Source organism: Ctenopharyngodon idella, chromosome 3 (genome assembly GCF_019924925.1).
Source record: "Ctenopharyngodon idella isolate HZGC_01 chromosome 3, HZGC01, whole genome shotgun sequence".
In the NCBI taxonomy this organism is placed as follows: Eukaryota; Metazoa; Chordata; class Actinopteri; order Cypriniformes; family Xenocyprididae; genus Ctenopharyngodon; species Ctenopharyngodon idella.
This window is the reverse complement of record NC_067222.1, coordinates 42590999-42610988: the sequence shown is the minus strand read 5'-3', so window position 1 is coordinate 42610988 and position 19990 is coordinate 42590999. Positions and strand designations below refer to the sequence as shown.

The 19990-nt window shown below is 39.5% G+C and overlaps 1 protein-coding gene across 5 annotated transcripts in view; it reads left to right on the top strand.

Moving 5' to 3' along the window:
* Positions 1 to 19684, top strand: part of helz (helicase with zinc finger) — a 69750-nt gene extending 50066 nt beyond the window's left edge. For all 5 annotated transcript variants that reach the window (XM_051888025.1, XM_051888023.1, XM_051888027.1 and 2 more), the window contains exons 22-31: positions 2935 to 3139; positions 5246 to 5297; positions 9352 to 9530; positions 9720 to 9927; positions 10236 to 10318; positions 10543 to 11005; positions 13364 to 13595; positions 14590 to 15100; positions 17814 to 18042; positions 18723 to 19684. In XM_051888025.1, coding sequence (XP_051743985.1) covers positions 2935 to 3139; positions 5246 to 5297; positions 9352 to 9530; positions 9720 to 9927; positions 10236 to 10318; positions 10543 to 11005; positions 13364 to 13595; positions 14590 to 15100; positions 17814 to 18042; positions 18723 to 19093 — 2533 coding nt within the window. In that variant the 3' untranslated portion in view covers positions 19094 to 19684. The remainder of the gene's footprint in view (positions 1 to 2934; positions 3140 to 5245; positions 5298 to 9351; positions 9531 to 9719; positions 9928 to 10235; positions 10319 to 10542; positions 11006 to 13363; positions 13596 to 14589; positions 15101 to 17813; positions 18043 to 18722) is intronic.
* Positions 19685 to 19990: the final 306 nt, after the last annotated feature.

Here is a 19990-nt window from a genome sequence, read left to right as displayed (position 1 = left end):
CTTACATTGTGTGTTACCATGCTTGTGTGATTTTTGATTAATTTGTTACTCAATAAGTTGATGTACAGTGCTGTTGTTTTCACTCTTGACCGAGTCACTAACTCTGAATATGAGCACAGTCTCATTTTGTTCTCCAAGGGTTCCAGTTGTGTGCCTTGTTTTACATACTGGATTAATAATGAATCTTTTTACCCCATGGGGACTCTCAGATTGTAAATCTGTACTGGAGAGTAAAGATACTAAACTTCTCCACTGATAACAATAGCCGATTATTCAGAATATCTGCCGATACCAATAGTTTTCTAATTTTCTTAAGGGAAAAAAATCTCTCCCAACTAATGCTGTAAGCTATATAGAGAACCCTCTCATTTGTTACATTAATGAGTCTTATAAGTATTATATTCAACTGCTATTTGCTTTTAAATATAAGTACGCTCAACTAAAAACAGAAATGTTTGTATAGGCCTACAACTCAGTTGTAGTTTTCATAAACACTTGTCATCATGACAAATTTATATAAACATATATAATTAACAGTAAATAAGCTCCTCTCTAGAGATTTTTATAGCTAACTAACCAACTTGAAGAGCATCAAAACGGCATTTATTATTTGAAAAATGTAATAAAATGGACAGTATTTGAAAGCCTGGACGTTGAGGTGCGTTACTAATAAATTTGGTGTAGGGGAAAAAAATAGACCTGGCAACCCTGGCTTGAACTATTGGTGATTCATAGGGTCAAATAGAACCTGTTTTAGCATTACTGATTTTTTAAAATTGTTAATACATTATAGTCACGTTAACTTTAACTTTAACAGCCCTAAATTCAACACAAGACATTTTCTTCACACACAGAATGAGTTGCAGTCTGACACGCCAATGGCCGATTGTGAAAATAATTGCTTTTATCGCCCTATACCGATTATTGGCCGATACATCTGTGTATACACAGTAACTCACTAAAAGTATTGATGCTACTAACTACTAACAGCAACAAGCTAGGCTACAAGCAAAACTAGGCTAAAACTGAGTGAGCTTAAGAAAAAATCAAATGCTTTCTTAAACTCTTCTCGTTCTTTCTGTGGAATTGGAAAGTCTGGTTCATTCTAGTGAAGGATTCTTCAAAACCCATTTGAAAAAATGATTTCAGAGTAGTAGTCCCTGCGTGGCATTATAATTGTTTTTTAATTAAACTGACAATTATTAAAATTGCTCTTTGTTACTATGTCTTAGACTCAAAATAAATAAAATATTATTTACTGTTCAAATTTAACGCAGCATCCTAATTGATATGTTTATTCATTGCTAGAAACAAAATACGGCTCTGGCTAAATTATATAGAGATAGATATTGCCCCCTTAAATAGCTTGAATCTGGTAAACTACTTTGTGTTAGAAGCTTGTAGTGTAGATAACTATTTTTTTTAACTGCAGTTTAACTACTTTAAATGATGAGTAGCTTGTATCTCAAACACTTGGGTAATGCTGTAATTAAAACCCACTGAAAATCTCCACATTTCCCCCTCTTGCTCTCCATCCCACTTCATATAATCATTCTCCACTGACAGCCATTGGGCATAACAAATGTAGTTATGGGCGGCTGTGTTGGTGTTAGAAAGTGTTATGTTTATGAAGAGTGTTTCTGATTCACTGTATTTGTCACAGCCAGTATTGTTTTTATTTGGAGCTCGAACGGAGCTTAATTTAGATTTTGATTGTGCTATACTAAATAGTCACGGAAAATGTTAAAGGTTATGGTGAAGCATTGTCATTGTCATGACACTCAGCACGTTTTCTTTTTAGATGGATGTGCACTAGGGCTGCACGATATTGGGGGAAAAAAACTGACATTGTGATATTTTGTTTTTGTGTGATATTGTGTTATGAAACAATTTCACCAGATGACTTGAATAGCTGTATTTGGAAAGAATTAATCATTCCAGAACGATTGGGGTGATTTTGTAGGACAGTGCTTGTCTACTTTTAAACAAGCCAATTCAAGTTGAAAAGAAATACTCTCTGCTTATGTAATCCGTATGAAATGTGCATTTTTCTCTATAGGCGTGTTCACTACTGCGGAGATGGCGAGGCAACATCGTTAACTTTCTTTGCAGCCGACACTGGCTCAGAAAACACTATTTTATTAATAAACAGTGTTGAGTTATGTAATCAGATTACTTTTTCAAGTAATGCATTACTTTTTCAATTTACAACAAAATATCTAAGTTCTTAAGTACTTTTGCACATTTATTGACTGACAGCTTTCCTGTCCATATTATGAGAGAAAGTGCAGAGGTGTTGTGTGCGCTGTGAACATGATGGTTATTGTAGTTCTAGAATAAATGTAAACATGCGTTTACTCATCTCACTTGCACGAAAACGCAGAAAAACAGTGAAATGCAATCTTAAAATTTTACGCAAACCTGCAATGGTTAACTATGTTAAATTACACAAATATACTTTATGTATTCAATCTCACTTTATTAACCAATGTCTTTGACCTTCAATGATCTTATTCAACTATACTAATAAGTATAAATTAATATAAACATGCGATTAGTCAACTAATGGCTTAAATGAATGACAGAGTCGACTAGAAAAAGCCCTAGTTTGATGAATCCTTCACTGAATGAACTGCCAATCGAATCTGCCAAACTGTTACTGAATCAACATCAACAGCCAGACTTGCAACTTGCACAAGTTCCATGTCAATGCATCAGTACGTCAATATCAGTACTTCAAGAATATTTTTTTTTACTCTTAACGTGAAGGTTGGCTTTAGCAGAAAGTTTGGGAACTTCTGCTGTAGCTTGAACCGTCTTGGGTTTTCTTTTTTGTTGGTCTGTGTACAGCGAGGGACATAAGATATCAGTCCTGTTTAATTGATGTAGTGCTGTTTTCACTCAAAATCTCTGCATCTGTTTGGTCCTTCACAGAAAGTTCTGGGAGACCTTCATTTCCATCTGCCATGAGAACCACAGTCTCCACGGCATCACCTTTGAACAGATTAAGATCCAGCTGGAGGCCCTGGAGCTGAAAAAGACCTATGTGCTCAACCCGCTGGCCCCAGAGTTCATCCCTCGTGCCCTGCGCTCGCAACATCTCCAGGGTCCCGGCAAACACCAGCACTCCCCACCCAAGGTACAGGACAATCCAGACTCTCATGAGGGAAAAATAAGATGTTTTGACTTTGATTTTATTGTGTTCCTCTTCCATTTCACACAATGGTTGTCACAATTGGGCTTTTAAAAGCTATTTTAGGCCTCCTCACAATACAAAGAAATTCCTGCCAAATGGGCCAATTTTATAACTCTGTTCATCTCTCATGCACGGAAAGAAAGACGTGACAGTCACGACGTCTGCTCGGATACGGTCAGTGGCGTCCACGGCGGAGGGTTTGATATGACGTGCTGTGATGTGGAGGCATGCACACTCTCCCCCGCTGACATTAATAAAAGGCTTTGGTTCTACGAGAAGCAGAGAGCATCCGTCTAAATGCAAGCGAGCTCTCGCACCCTCAAAACGAATAATATGCCAATCAATCCTCAGCTCTAAGGGGAGGAAGGTAAACATGCCAGAATAGATGAGTGAGGAGACTTCCTCTTCCTCCTCTATTTTTTTTTTCTTTTCTTATGTAGCTCAAATTTGTATCTGTTTCTCCTCACCCTCTTCATTTCATTTGCTCCATCATTCTGACTAGTTATAGAGGAGTATTGGCTGCTCTACTTGCTGGCTTCAAAGTGCAAGTGTCCAATTGGTAAATCTCTCAAAACTGGTCATATTTCACCCCAAAATTAAAGGAACATGAAGCCTATATTCAAGACAATTAAGATATTTTATGTGTTGATAAAAAATTTGACATTTTACATGTATAGTGAGACTGTTACCATTCGTCTTATATATAGTGTAATGGCTACTTTTGAACAAGTGTCAATTAAGAGAAACAGTCAGCAAAAGGGTTCGCCCTGACCACCCAATTTCTGACCCCCAGAATTGTCTGATCAATGGCGAATGTGGAAGTGTTCAACCACTATTACTTTGCCACAATCCTGTTACATTTTTGCTTACTAATTTCCCCGTCTGTATCTATATCACAGTAACAATGTCACCTGGTCATAGTCAAGACCAAGTGATAATGTTTACAGAAAGCACAGATTATCATTGGGTTCTTAATAGCCAGAGCATTGAAGTTGTTTACACAGCACAACATCGAAGGCACTTTCTGTTTGAGGTGATTTGTTTCAATGATTGCCATGGTGACAGCCTGTTTCGAAAGCTATAGCAGCCATAACTGAAAAGCTTGAATGGAAAAGGTCAGTAAGAGAAACAATATAAATCTTAGTCCAGAATATGCTTTTCTATACAGATGTGGAAAGAACTCAAAAACCCAGTTTTTAGCCAAATAACTACCAAGTTATGGTCATCTCTGATGTATCTTGATTGGAGCTTGGTAGTTACAGACATCACCGTTGATTTTGTCCATCTCTTGACAGGTGCGTCCCCATTTCTGTGGTGTAATTTCACAGCTATTGTACAGAAAGTAGCTCATCACATGCTATTGAAATAGCTAGCGTGATGGGTGGTTCCTTCAAACGTGCTGGCCCCAGAGCAGCAGTGCTCGGAGCTGCCAGGACTCGGGCCAGCAGAAACGTCTGAATCGCCCGTTGATGCTGTCAGTATGCCATTCTGAATGCACTCAACGACATTGATCTGTTTTGAAAAGCCATGCTTTCCCAATGGATCGCACCAATGGACTCTGATTTGGAAGTCGTTGGCAGCACCAAAAAAAATTGCAAGCGAGGGTTTTTTTTCTTGTACATTGCGGTGCTGTAATTCAGGCACCAAGAACAAGAGTTTGTTCCACTCGATTCCCTGATTATCTTTCCAGTTACTGCTCTGTTTTTCTTGGAAATCATCTGTGTACGCGCCAAACCGCCCCCTCAAATCGCCCTCTGCCCTCATTTTACTCCACCCACGTGAACCTCATATCAAGAACATCTCAGACGAGATTTGCCTGGCCATGTGGAAGTAAACCGTTGTAACCATTTTGACAAATCAGTGCTGCCTCACGGCGATGCTCGTGTGCAGGGTGACAGTCGGCACAGAAAGGGGATGCACGGCCCCCTGACCCTGTGACTATTGTTAGCACACGGGATGCGTAAGACCCCTTCCCCCTCACTTTCCCTACAGTCTCCTTCATCCTCTAGCACTGAATCACTCAAACCCTCCTCTTCCTCCTCTCCACAGGCGAAAGGACAGCTGGCCAATCACACTGAACCCTTTCCCCCTGAAGGCTTTGGTAAGTCTCTCTTTGACCCCTTGTTCTTGATTGTTTGAACATTTTCACACATTTCCAAGGCACCATTTAATTGGGTGAATTACTAGGGCTGGTTATTGACACAAATTTCAAAATTCGATTCGATTTCGATTCACAAGCTTGCAATTCGATTTCGATTAAATTTGATTCAATATCCATTATTTTGGATATATATAAGGAACAGTACATGGCAAATTTTTTCAAGGAAAAAAATCTCTCAACTAATGCTGTAAACAATACATGGGAATCAGTTCTACATTACTATAATATTGAAGGTTAAAATTAACTGATTTGTATACAAACACTTAAATTAGTGGAAGTTAAGGAAGTTTTTATAATAATAAAGTTAAAATACTAACTTTACAATTATGTAATTATATTTCTACTCCAATTCGTTTTTTAAAATACATTATTTAAATGGTGGCTGTTATAAAAACTTGACGGATTTATTCAAACATGCATTAAATATTGAAGAACATTATAAATTATAACGAATGTTTAATATGGTGCATATTTAGCAAAATGCTATTCTCTAGAGTTCAGTTTTATAGCTGACTAATGAGTTATGGTCACTGAATATGGTTTCTGAGGTAAATGTGATGTTACCTGACATTGCTGTTTTATTGACGTCTTTCGCATTTAAAACACTGATTGAGCTATTCCATGAGACAGGATACGGATTTCGGTAAGTTGTACTGTATCTTTCAACATACCTTTGGTGTTCATTCATGTTTATTATGCGCTGTAACTGGTATTAAAGCGGAGGAGATGATCAGTTCACGCTCGCTTTGCGTTGCCGCCTCTCTTGATCTGAGGCTACAGCCATCTGTCACGCCACATCAAACAGCGCCAAAACGGTTATTTTTAGAATTTCGTAATAAAATGAACGTCATTTGAAATCTGAGACTTTGTTTCATATCAAAAGTAACAAAGCACAAAGCTTATTGCATTTATTAGATGGGAGGAGCGCTACAATGTTCTATTCATTCATCAACTGCAAACAGACTAGACTAATCGATTCTTGGGATTTAAGAATCGATATCGGTTCATAAAAATGAGAATCAAATAAAATCGAGAAATCGATTTTTTTTTTTTTTTTTTTTTTTTTTTTTTTACCCAGCCCTATGAATTGCTGTGTTCTCTAGTTCTGACGTGCTACAGCCTATGGTTCTCATGATACTGTAATCATGTCAATACACATCAATTTGTGTGCACATATATATACCAAATGGACAAATCAAGCATTGTTTTCCATTGTTACATAAGATACTACATGTGGTGTTAGATAATAAGTTCTGCTATTCAATACAACTGTTATAATAAAAAATAGTTATAATAATAGTTGTAGTGAGTATTAGCCAAAAAAAGTCACTGTTTGGATTTAAATAGGCAAATGCTTAAGAGTCTATGACTGGATCATTATTGCAGTGATTATTATGTTTCTAACATGTTATATGTTTGGCAACAGTTCTTTTAACCCTAATTGATGGAATGTGTAGCTTTTCATTTCTTAAACATACTTAAACTTGACTCTTGCATTGTCAATACAAGATCTTGACCAAAAATGGATGTACCTCTTGATGGAAATAACATCCCAATATTTATTTCCATCAAGAGGTGCATTGATTTTTGGTCAAGATCTTGTATTGACAATGCAAGAGGTGAGCACTCTGTAAAGTCTACTCCAGCACATCCCAAAAACTTAAACTGAGGTTAAAGACTGGACTCAATTCATGTGTGAAAATGATTCTTCATGCTCTCTGAACCATTCTTTCCCAATTTGAGCCTGATGAATCTTGACATTGTCATCCTGGAATATGGCCATGATGTGTCTTCCTACATGGTTGTTAAAGAAAAGAAAAGCTACACACTCCATCAAAAAGAACTGTTGTCAAACATATAAAATGCTAAAAACATAATAATTACTGTAATAATGATCAGTGTGCAAGCATTTACTACACCAGTATAATATATTAGCATGTCAATTTTAATCCTATTTTTATAGTTGACATTATAATGTATTGATATATGATATATACTAGGATTGACATTGTTAGTATATGATTATTATTCTAATATTTGGTACAATTAATGCGTGAAAGTAAAGAAAAAAATATGTCTGTATGATGAAAGTAATTATTTTTACCCCATGTCATTATTTACTTGCCCTCATGTCATTCCAAAGCACATAAGCCTTTCCTTCATCTTCAAAACACAAATGATATTTATTATGAGAGATTTCTGTCTCTCCATTGAAAGTCCATTCAGCCAAAACTTTTAAGCTTCAAAAAGTTCATAAAGAGATTGTGAAAGCAATCTATATGAATTGAGCAGATTTTTACAAATATGGTAAACGGAAGCTCGAACGCGAGTTGCCATTTATGACATTTGATGTGCTCTATGTGTGTGCATTCATAAATGTTTAATGAATGCAAATAAAAGTCTAAATTAAATCTGTTCATCATATAAAGGGTCTCTTCAGAAGACTTGGATTGAACCGCTCGATTCATATGGATTACTTTTTACAATGTCTTTGAACGGACTATAGTGTTAAACTTGTGACAAACTCGGTAGCCACGGTAAAAGCCACTTCAGTTTACCCGTTTAACATTCACATTGAGTAGTTACCTGGAGAATGTGACAGAGAGGTCAGCAGCTTTCAGCCCCTCATGAAGGAGACATTTTCACGGTTTTTGACCTCTGATTGGAGAGTTTGAGGATATTATTGGTGTGATGTGACAGTGCTGTCAGTACGAATCGAGGTCATTAGTTTGTAGAGTGCCGCTTGAGTGATTGCAGAGGCAGAAAGAGAAAGACAGAGAGAGAGAATAGAGGAGACAGAGAGAGACGAGATCAGTGAAGTGGATCCAGCTTCCTTCCAGCCTCACTTCTTGCCCAATCAAAACACGATCCCCCCGATAATGTGTGGCAGCAGCGCCAATTCTCTCTGAATTACTCCCTTGGATTGCCGTGTATGTCTGGGCAAATGACTTGAGCCAGGTGTGTGTGCGTAGCGTGTGCCGTTCAGCGCTCACGAGGACATTTTGGGGGTGGTTGTAGCGTAATGATTCTGGAGGAGTTGGGCTTTTAACACACTGGTTCAATCTGAAGCAGGGATGACCCTGAAATTGGTACAGATTAGGGTGTATCAGGGCGTAGAGTTTCACACAAGAGAGATTTTAGATCTAAAATCAGTATTGGGTGAATCTCACAAAACTTGTCTAGAACATCAAACTGCTTGTCCTATGTAGGGTAGCAGTGATCCTGAAGCCTCTTTCTCTTTATTTCTCTCTTTCTCTCTCTTTCTCTTTCTTCTGATTTTAGGTTAAAATTTGACCTGGACATGGTCTTGATTGATTTTGTGCGATTCACCAATAAACAGTACCTGAGAGATGATTCATTCGAATTCATTTTACATCCTGGAAGTGCACAAAATAAATGATTTATTGGAATGCTGTACATTCATCTCTTATCAAAAATTAGTGCTAAAAGAAGGCTGTGAATGACAGATGGAGAATTGAGATTTTAATTAAATCAGTAAACTAATGAGACTTGGAGAAGTGTGTTTTCTAAAACTATTGATCAGTGTTGTCAAACATGTGCAAGAATTTTTTGCCAAGACATTGGGTTTTGGCAACAGATAAACAACCATAACCAAAAGGACCATTTTCCATTATTACAATTTTCTTTTACCTTTCTTGCTTGTTAACAGAAGTAAATGTGTAGGGCACAGTAAAATTTGGGTTTAGGGTCTAGCAAATGTGTGAATTGGAGAAAAAATGATTAGACATTTTATTTCATCATTAGTGTTCTCAGGTTGCTTAGAATGAAAGTGTTTGCCAAATGCCTAGTTTCCCACTCTACTACATGATACAATAGAATTCACAATACTTTGCTTAATAATCAAACTGTCACAGTTAAAAAACAATTATTGAGTAAAGGAGCAGTGTTGGTGCTTTGCCATCCAAGAGTAATATTGTATGAAATGGCTTTTGATTCCTTTAGTCTCAGTTTTGGTTGATGTTTGTGTATTCAGTTCAGCCCAGCGCTGCCGTGTTGATGGGGAACCCGATTCAGGCCTTTACTCCACCAGGAGCGGGGGCTCCAGCCTCCGGCAAATCACCAAGCCCTGTTCAAAGAATCGACCCCGGAGCCAGCATCCTTTACGTGCCCGCTGTCTATGGCGGCAATATGGTGATGCCCATGCCTCTTCCGGTACGTTCTGGATGTATCTCACTTACTCTTCAACATGGGTCACGATCTCTTCATGATTTGAGGCCAGACATTTCAGCCCATTCTCATGTTCTTTTTACTGTTGGTTGGAATCTAGAGGTCTTCATCTCTCCACCGTAAATGTATTTCCTTGAACATCCTGTACCCTAACCCTCATCTTCTTTTCACCAGTTGCCATGGCCCGGCTATCAGAGTCGTTTCGCTGTGGATCCTCGCATCATAAATCATCAGGCTGCCATGGCCGCGTACAACCTTAACCTGCGGCAAACAGCCAGTCGTGCCTCACCTGTGCTGTATGGGTTCAGTCACCCATCTCCTTTGGGCCTGAACCAGCAGCCCACTTCTGAGAAAGATCTACTTCAAGAGCCCAGTGGGAATGGTATAACTCAGAACACTAGTCTCTTTCATTTTAACTGCACTGGTTGCTCAACTGATGCATGCCAATAGCAACACTAAGGTCATGGGTTAGAAATGCACTGTGGGTGGGAATCAAAGCAAATATTCCTTTAAAATAATATATTTCACACCGACATCTTTTCATTGGCTGACAGTTCACATTGTACCTTTACACACTACATTGTAAGTTTATTTTGAAAGTTGAACTCTCAGGTTTGAGCCGTCATATATGACTGTTGGTGAGGCTCTGCTTTTTGGGTTGTATTGTGCTGATTTGTTGCCATTCTTTAGGGAAAATCGACATTAATGGAAAAACGGAGCATTGTAGGCTGCTGACACCCGAGAGGAAAGCCCCCGAGCTGAAGGAAAAACAGGTACCATCCATCCGCACGTTCCCTTTTTGTATTTATCACATGTATTTCCCAGTTTAATCAGAAATAAATCAAAGGAGCCACCCACTATGCCTTCCCACAAGAACACTTGTAACATGGACCATTTATCTTCACTCGTCCACTGCATGCTCAAAACACTTCAGTTCTCCTACACTTTTACACCCTCCATTAGCATCACATGTTGGTAATGATTGTACTTTCTACAGGGGGAGCCAGAATCGGTGCATAACAAGAGTCCAGAGCCCCAGTCCAACATGGGCTTCCCCGGTAGCCGCCTCATACGCAAAGACCCACAGGCCCAGAGGGCCCTCAACTTCCACCTGGGCCCCCCGCATCCCGGCTTCCCCCCTCACCACGGAAACAGCCAGTTTCCGCAGCAGTATGGGCTCTCCCGACCTCCCCTCCGAATGCAGGCCCCCATCCACCCTCAGGCCTCCTCCTTCCCACCGTCGTTCTTTAGTGGACCTCCAATGACGCACCGCGGACTACAGTCTCCGGTTCTGGAGGGGATGGAGGGTGGTGAGGGATCGATGGGAGCTGTTCCAGGTGGGGTGGCTGAGGATATGAAGGGTGTGGTGAGAGGCCTGCCCCCACAGATGCACCAGCAGCCCCTGCGCCTCAACAGCTTTGGAGAAGAGAGTTTGGACTCTCTGTTGGGCGATACTATGGGTATGTGCATACTTAAGGCTGCTTTCTTTGATTTATTGTGCTGTACTGTCTATTCTGACTCATCTCTGTATCACAGTTTTGAATTTTCTCTGCCAACATCTTTGACGGTCTGTTTAATCCATGTTCCAATCTTTCAGACTTCCCTTAAATCTACAGTATTGTGCCTAAAAGTTTGAATTTGACAATATAAAAGCCTGTCCTATCTGAGCTCCTTTAACAGAGTCTGAAGCAGCCAACCAGAACACAATAGCAACACTCAAAACTACTTAGAACATATTATCAACCACATAGTAATGTCCTACCAATCCCCAGAACACATTCAACCCCACAGCAACATGATAAAAACCAGTCACAGCGTCATAGCAGCAACACACCAACGTCATAGAAAGTTCCCAGAACATAGTGGCCACTCCTCTGCAACCGCAGAGCAATGCCATAGCAACCACCCAGAACATACCCTAGCAACCAAACAGCAAAGTAATAAAAAGCACATTGTAATCACATAGAACATACTAGCAACTTACCAAGCACATAACAATGCCAACACCCTAAAATGGTGCAACCTTGGAGTGACGCTCTTGCAACCACCTTGAACACCAATAGCAGCGGTTCCCAAACTGGTGTACGCTGATGCTGAGTCTTGGCATTCATTTAATTCTACCCTACCGTAGGGTAGTATTATACAACAGGTCAACAAACAAAACATGCATTTCAAACACAATACTGTCAGTATTTACTGTATTTTGCAATGAAGTAATAGTTTCAACGAAAGCCACAGAATTGCAGCCACAACAGAATTGAATTGTTTCGTGAACAATTCTACCGCTTTGAACGAATCGTGAGAGTCAATCATTCAATGATTTATCATAAATACAGCGAGGCCCTGTCCCAAATTGGCACACTCATGTGCACTTTCGGTCTTGTGGACTTATGGTGCGTTCACACCAGACGCGAATGAAGCGTTAAGCACAAGTGATTTACATGTTAAGTCAATGCAAAGATGCGAACGTTTGACATGTATAACGCGTGATTCGCGCGAGTTGAAAAATCTGAACTTTGGCGAATATTCGCGCCGTGTTAACCAATCAGGAGCTTGCTCTAGTAGTGACGTGATTACGACGTAGCGAGCAGAGGCAGAAATCCGAAACAACAATGGAGGACAAAATCATCATCGCTGTATGTGGATACCCGGAGCTGTACACGATACATACATATATATATATATAGAGACTACAAGCTAGCTAAAGCCGGCAAATTGAGCTTATTCGCCATATTTCAGCCTTCCATAACACATAAAGCACAGCTACCCTCTCAGCAAAATCCATGTCAGCCATTTAGCAACGAGACTGGAGCCGCCTGGCAGAAGCCCCTCCCATGACGCGAATTTGCGTCTGTTGTGAAGTGAATTTCACGCGCAAATGAAGCGAGTAAACTCAAAATGTTTAAGCGATTTATTCGCGCAAGTCGCGTCTGGTGTGAACGCCCCGTTAAAATGGCCGCCGCGTGCGTGTGTCTGTTAAGTCCACGAGACCGTAGGGTATCCCGTTCGTCATTTTAGGTTTCAGAAGAGTGCCCTTTGCGGCCGCTATGAGCCCTCGATACTCACTTTTCCTGAGCCCGCACTGGTGCAAGCCTCGCAGCAGACTTCTTCCTGACAGTCAAAGAGGCATTACGTCACGAAAGTGTGGACATGGGGTTTAGGGTGGCATTTGGGACAGGGCCCTAGTTGCAGAATGAATGAATAACTCGATGACTTGCTTATGGAGAAAGTGACTTACCACCACCTACTGGCAGTTTGTTTTAGTATTTAAAAGTATCACTTCATTTTTACTATCATTGCATATTTTTTTATTTTTTTTATTTACAACATTATTTATTCTATAAAGTTATTCATAAAGGTAAAAAATGCACTGGAAAATCAATTTAAGAGGCAAATATTGTCCTTTAATTGAAAAGGTATGACTGCAGTCTAAGTGGAAGAGAAGGGGTATGCAGAAAGATGGTAAACTCCTCAGGGGGTACGCCACTCTAAAAAGTTTGGGAACCACTGACCTATAGCAACTATACACCAACATAATCTCAAAACACTTTAGCAACTGCATAGCAACACCCTGGCAACCATCCATAACATCCTTGCGTCAGACAATTATTAGGATAGTGAATAGTGTTTGAAAATGTGTGGAAATATTTTAAACTTTGTGTTGTTTAGACTTGGCGTCTTAATGGTTTGGGTCATCAGAATCTCGTTAACCTCCTTGCATGCATCAGTCTGCTGAAATGGTCATGGTGGGGTTTGGTGAACAGACCTTCTGTGTTTTCCCAGCATGTCACAAAACTTTCTCTGTTGTGTTGTCACAGATGGTCAGGCTTCCTCAGGGCTGGATGCTCTGGGCCAGCAGCAGCAGCAGGCTCGTGTGGGTCAGTGGGGTGAACATGCTCCCTTCCTGCAGGCCGGTGTGGCCCCCTTCCCCCTGGCACAGCAGTTGGCTCATCTCGGCCAGCCGGGTCTACGGCTCCCCCAGCAGCTCCTCCGAGCCGGCTGGGGCCTCGGCCCTGCAGCGGAGGAGGAGCCCAGACCTGCCATGCCCAGGTTAGAAGAGTCTTTGTCCTGCTGTTTATTTCATTTACTCTGTAAATTTTCATAATGTAAATATTAGGGGTGTAACGGTACATGTATTCATCCCAAACTGTACGGTACGGGTGCATGCGGTAATGCAATGCTGTTTGCTAACCGCCACAACAGGAAAAAGCACAGAAGAAGAGCAGACGATCTAGATATGCGTGTAATTTCTCAACCAGTGTTTATAACTGTGGAAAGACATCAATAAAACAGCATGATAATATCTCATGTACCATTACATTTACCTCAGCATTTCATTTACTGTCCACAGCATGTTAGTTCCACTGTTTAGTAATGTTTAGTTTAGTCCCCCCCAACAGAACCCGTACCGAACCGTGACTTCAATACCGAGGTACCGAACCATCATAAGGTACCCGTTACACCCCTAGTAAATATATTTATTTTCAACATGATAACTTGATACTTTTGAGACATACTGATAAAAAAGAATATGAAATTTGCAAAAATTGGCAATGCTTTTGTATTCTTTGCGAGCGAAAGCAAGGTTTTTCGGGCGAACGCAGAAGTTTTGCAAGCAAACAAAAGTTTTGCAGGAGAACAAAAGTTTGGCCAGTGAACGCAAGGTTTCTCAGGAGAACACAAATTTTTTGTTTGCGAACACAAAAGGTTAGTGAGTGAATGCAAGATTTCTCAGGATAACAAAAGTTTTGCCAGTAAACGCAAGATTTCTTGAAAGAATGCAAAGGTTTTGTGAGTGAACACAAGGTCTCTCGGTAGAAGGCCAACGCTTTGCGAGCCATTGCAAAAGTTTTACGAGTAAACAAACTTTCTTGGGGAACCGAAAACTTTGGAAGTTTATCATTATGTACTGTTTCACCATTTTCTTTGCTTTTTTTTGATATTATAGTAGGCAGTATACAGTATACACTCTACAGTAAATAGTAAGCTAGTATTCCATTCTGACTATATCCTGAGTTTTTTTTTCTTCCTTCTCTCTCTCCAGATATCCCGGTCTATTGCGCGAAATGCTCCCTCAAGAGCAGTACGAGCAGCGGGAGCCGGCCGAAATGCCCCCTCCTCAGTCTCGCCTCCTTCAGTACCGTCAAGTCCAGCCCCGAACCCCCGGAGACCTGCCATCTCCCTCTTCCTCTACTACAAATCACACCTCCGGCCCCAGTCCCTTCCCAGCTCCAGCTCCACCCTCATACCCCGACACCAGCCGAGAGATGCCCATGGGCGGCCAGCCCTTCCAGCAGCACCAAGCCTTCAATCAGGCCTCCTTCTCCCTGCCGCCCGAGCACACAGCAGGGCCTCTTCCGGTCAAGTACCTCCTCCAGGAGGCCCACTGGCCCCACCCTGGCCTACCCCAGAGCCACGTGCTGGGCCACGGCATGCCCTTTGGCCTGCAGGCGATGGTGCACAGGCAAGAGCAGGGCCCCCTCACGCAGCTGCAGCACCAGCAGCAGAAACAGCAGCTCCAGGCCCAGCAGAGCACCCTGCACAGTGTAGAAGAGGTGAGGGCTGTCTTTGGTCTGTTAAATTGTTCTCACACTTAATTCACTGCTTCGCTGCCTGTACTCCCATTTGCAGTCACTGCATATTTGCTGAAGTTGAACTCTCATCAACATAATGTTGCCTCAAATTGACAATTTTCATTGTAAATTAACAAATAACAATCACTTTGTTGCTGTAACTGCTGTAAGGGAGAAGTTTTAAAGGAATTATTGAGTTTGTTTTGAAGGAAAAGTCCATGAATGAGTACTAAAACTCAGAAAAAATATAGCATTTTAGCACTTCCAGTTCCATCACCCTTAAGTCAATGATTTTTTTTTAAATGAGTTTTTGGTTAAATGGCTGAAATAAGGTCTGTGGTGAACACAAGCTCAAGATATTTTCACATTTTATTGTACAACATAAAATACATCAGTAATTACCCCCTTGAGTTTTTTTTTTAACTTTTACTTGTCTTGTAAAAGGTGGTTGACACTGTGAAATTAAGTGAAATTTATATATGAAAATGAAATTTATGTTTAAGACACTAAAATCGGATCAGACTGACTGGAGGAGTTAATTGTAAATGTGTTATGGTCCTATATTGTGAGCGTTATTTACTCATATGTGCATTCAACTTATTTCCTGTTAAATTAATCTTTTAAAAGATCACAATCTCAATTCAAACACCCAAGCGATCTTATTCCTAAATGACAACGATTCGACTATGTCTTTTAAACCTTGACGATCACAGTACGATCACAACGAACATTCAAATCTGCTTTCTGAGCCAGAGAAAGCAGTTGTCATGTAAAGGTGAAACAACTTCGCCAATAGTCTTTTCAACAACACAGTATCATTATTTCTGTTACAAATATTCAAATTATCACAGAAGTACTGGGATTTTATAGTTCGGATAAAACAATGATGTCAAGGGTAGCAATCAAAATAGAATAAATCACCCTTTGAAAGTAACTTGACGCTTCAAATAAAGATTTTATCAATGTTACACCAGTAGGTGGCGACAAGTGACTATTAAAAAATGTATTTGGCATTGAATCATTCATTCAAGAGATTCGTTCAGAAATGCTTATTCATCCAGTAATGAAACGAGAAGTCTTTAAGGAAGTCATTGAATCATTCACTCACACTTTTTTTTATGTTTAATTAATTTGAATAAATAATTTTAAATAGACTGCAGCAAATAACCTTTTTGTCAGAACCTCTAGTAAATGTTATTGTCTTTAGTTAGGAGAATTGTTGGAGAATCATGATGTTTAAAGTGTATTTTAAACAAAAAATCATGATTCTCAATTTATCCAGAGCAAAAAAAAAAAAACGCTAAAACCGCTAACAGTCAAAGAAAAGCTTGCCGGCTAACACCGTGTCCTAACCAGACGCGATACGATAAGATTCCAGCGACGAGCAATTTGACTGTCCACACTAGACGCGACAATGAGAAGCGATAAAATCAATCAAAAACCACAGCCAATCAGAAGAGAGTGTGGGCGGGCTCTCTCGGCAAGAGCACAGCAGAAACAATGAAATGGGCAAGTACATAGTAAAATTCATAAATATTACATCATTTAAACATTATTTAAAGTACATATGTAGTGACTGAACTGTTCTTTGTCATAGAATACACTTGTTTGTGCACACTGAGTTGACAGTTTGAACGTTCTTGTGCCCATTTATTGATTTTCAAGATCTGAGGTGAATTAGCCAGTGTTGTTTTCATTACAGCTAAAAAGCTGGGAACACAGAATGATATTCAAACTCACGTTAGACACTTTTAACATTAAATAAAGCACATAAACAGTACCTGATATTATCATTGCCATACTTTGTGTTGCTGTTTCAGCCGCGACGTCGTGGAGAAATAGAAACCATTTCTAAAATAGAATATTCGCGTGTCGCCGTTGCGGCTGGTTAGGACAAAAACTCTGATTAACATGGAAAAGATACCTTTTATCACGGCGCGTCTGGTTAGGACACGGTGTAAAAGCCACATGACTGTCATTTTTGCATGCCATGCTGACAGGACCAAATTTTCCCCGTACGTGATTTTAAAATGTAAGGTGGTACCCCAGATACTACAATAATCAAAACTACAATAAGATTTCACTTCTACTGTTAATGAAATTTTGGTAGGTTACGTGGTTTTCACTGTGAGATGAATAGCCTAATTGTTATATAATATAGATGGGCTACAGGTTGTTTTTATGGTATACCAAAAAGTGTTTAATTTTTTAAAATGTAATTGTTGGTACATTTTACCAGTATTTACCATACTTTCAATACAAAAATTAAAATATGAAAGCATTTCAAAAAAAAAAAAATCTGTATAAAATACAAGATTTGGGGGGGGGGTTGTCTTATAATAAGGTCATCTTATGTTCGGAACAATACAGTATTTATTTATGCACACTGAAGGACATGCTGAAATGTCTGTGGTAATGACTGCATAAAAATATTATGAATATTGCTATGAAATGACAATAGTTACACTTGATATTTTTGGTGCATTTGTTTGGACTTCTGCTGCTACTTGAGTGATTTGGCATAGAAAAATAGGCTGAAATTGTACAACAAATAATTAAAAATTGGGCTACATATCTCTGGCATTCAAATAAACTTGCACTGTTTTTGATGTTTCAATCAAAGGATTGGACAAAAATGTATCCAAACAAGTATCTCTTTGAATGCTTTGTTTCACGCTCATTTTCTGTCTCTCAGTATGAACCACGGGGCCCTGGGCGGCCTCTATACCAGAGGAGGATCTCCTCCAGCTCCCCACAGCCGTATCCGGACAGCCTGGATCCTCAGGACCACCCCACACCCTCCTACAGATACCCCTCAGCAGACCTATGGCTAGGCAGTAGCGGGCCTGGCCCGAGCCCCGCTCCTCTCCACAACATTCCATGTAACGGAGCGAGCCACCTTGTCCCTCACAGGGAGGTTTTAGGTGCGTTTCATTGACCTTTGCATGCGTAGTATAGATTTGCGTGATATGTAAGTGCAGTTACTCATTTAACCAATAATATTTAATGGTTAGAAATTCTCATCATATCCACCTTATTTTTAACATAAGAGCGACTTGGCCATTTGCAACTTGAATGTGTCATTCGCATAAGCACATAAAATTACTAAAACTAAAATTAAAATGAAAACTGTAAATAATTTAAAAATAAAAAGCCAATTCAAAATATTAATATTATAATATTGTATAACTAATACTAAAATAACACTAATATATTCATATACAGTATGTAGCAATATTGTTCATTCTTTTTCTTGCAATATTGTAGAACTATTTTCAATCATCATATTGCGCATATTGTTTTTTTTTTTTTGTGCATATTGTTTTTTTTTTTTTAAAACATGCCCATAAACCAGTCTGTTTGTACTGACTAGTCATTTTGCACATCCATAGAATCAACATTAAAAACAGCATTTAGTCACTTGAGAAAGAAATATATTAAGCAAAATGCTTGTTTAATAATGAGCATTAATGTTGTTATTTGTCTTTATCTGTGATCCCATTAACACCTGTACATTTGATCTTATTATATATAAAGAAGGTTATAATTGACACTTGACCCTGTGGTGTAGAAGTAATAACAATGTGCGCTAATTGTTCCTCAGTTTCAAAGGCGATGACTGTGGCGGATGAGCACGTCAAGGCTGAGTGTCTCCAGCAGTCTCCTCACCCCGCTAGCACCGCGTCTCTGCAGCACCACGGACAGTTCCCACCCCTCATGCCCAGCAAGCAAACCCCACCGGACCCGGGAGGAGGAGGAGGAGGAGGAGGGGGCAACACCAGCCCAGGGGGGCCCCAGGGGCCCGGCAACTCCAAGCCCCCAACCATGTCCTACGCCAGCGCCCTCCGAGCCCCTCCAAAGCCCCGCCCGCTGCCTGAGCAGGTCAAGAAGAACAGTGACCCCATCTCTCTGTTACAGGAACTTAGCATAGGCAGTTCAAACAGTAGCAATGGCTATTACACGTATTTTAAGTAAGTCAATATATATGAATTATATACACCTGTTAAAAAGGAAAACTGTTGAAAAAAAAAATAGAATAACAATCTTAAAAAAAACTATAAAAATGTCTTTTGATTTTGTGGAATAGTTAGACATTTTGCGTTTTATTATTTTTTACTTGCTTTAGTACTAGTTGGTTCTTTTACAGTTTGGCATCTGTGATTTTACAAACCGAATCAGCATATATATAAATATATATATATCATGAAACACCAAAACATTTGGGGAAAAAACGTTTAAAAAAAATCAATAACAAAAAAAAAAAAAAAAGATTTATGAAAAAAAGATTTTTAAAAACACCATGAATTAGCTGACCACTCAGCTGCCTGTCTTTCCTGTAATTATGTCCGCTCTCTTTGCATCCACTCCCAGAAGTAAAACTTGTTGAAGTGATTTTTCCCAGCTGGCATTTTTTTATGATGTTCAGTTTCTTGGTGTGTTTTCTTGTGCTTGCAGCTGAGTGGTGAACTGACTCGAAATAAAAAAAAAATATTATAAAAAGTTGTATAGATGTAGACAAACTTTTCTCAAACCTGTACATATGAATAAATGAATACGAGATGACAATTGTGTGCTTTATTTTTCTACCACCACTTCCACATGTAGAATGTTAAAAAAAAAAAAAAAAAAAAATCGAAACTTTTTCATCATCAATGAAATGGGACATCTATCAGGACATTTTTTTTTATGTTTTCAAATACATGGAAAGATGCAAAATGAACAAAGTTGTTTTTCAAGGACTCTGCTTGTTATTGAATGATGCGTGGGAAATCAAAATGCTCAATTTTATTAAGCAACAAAGGGGTTGTTTGTGCTCACCTGATCAGGATATTAAAAAAATGAACCATTATGAGAGCTATAATGCTCGGGAGA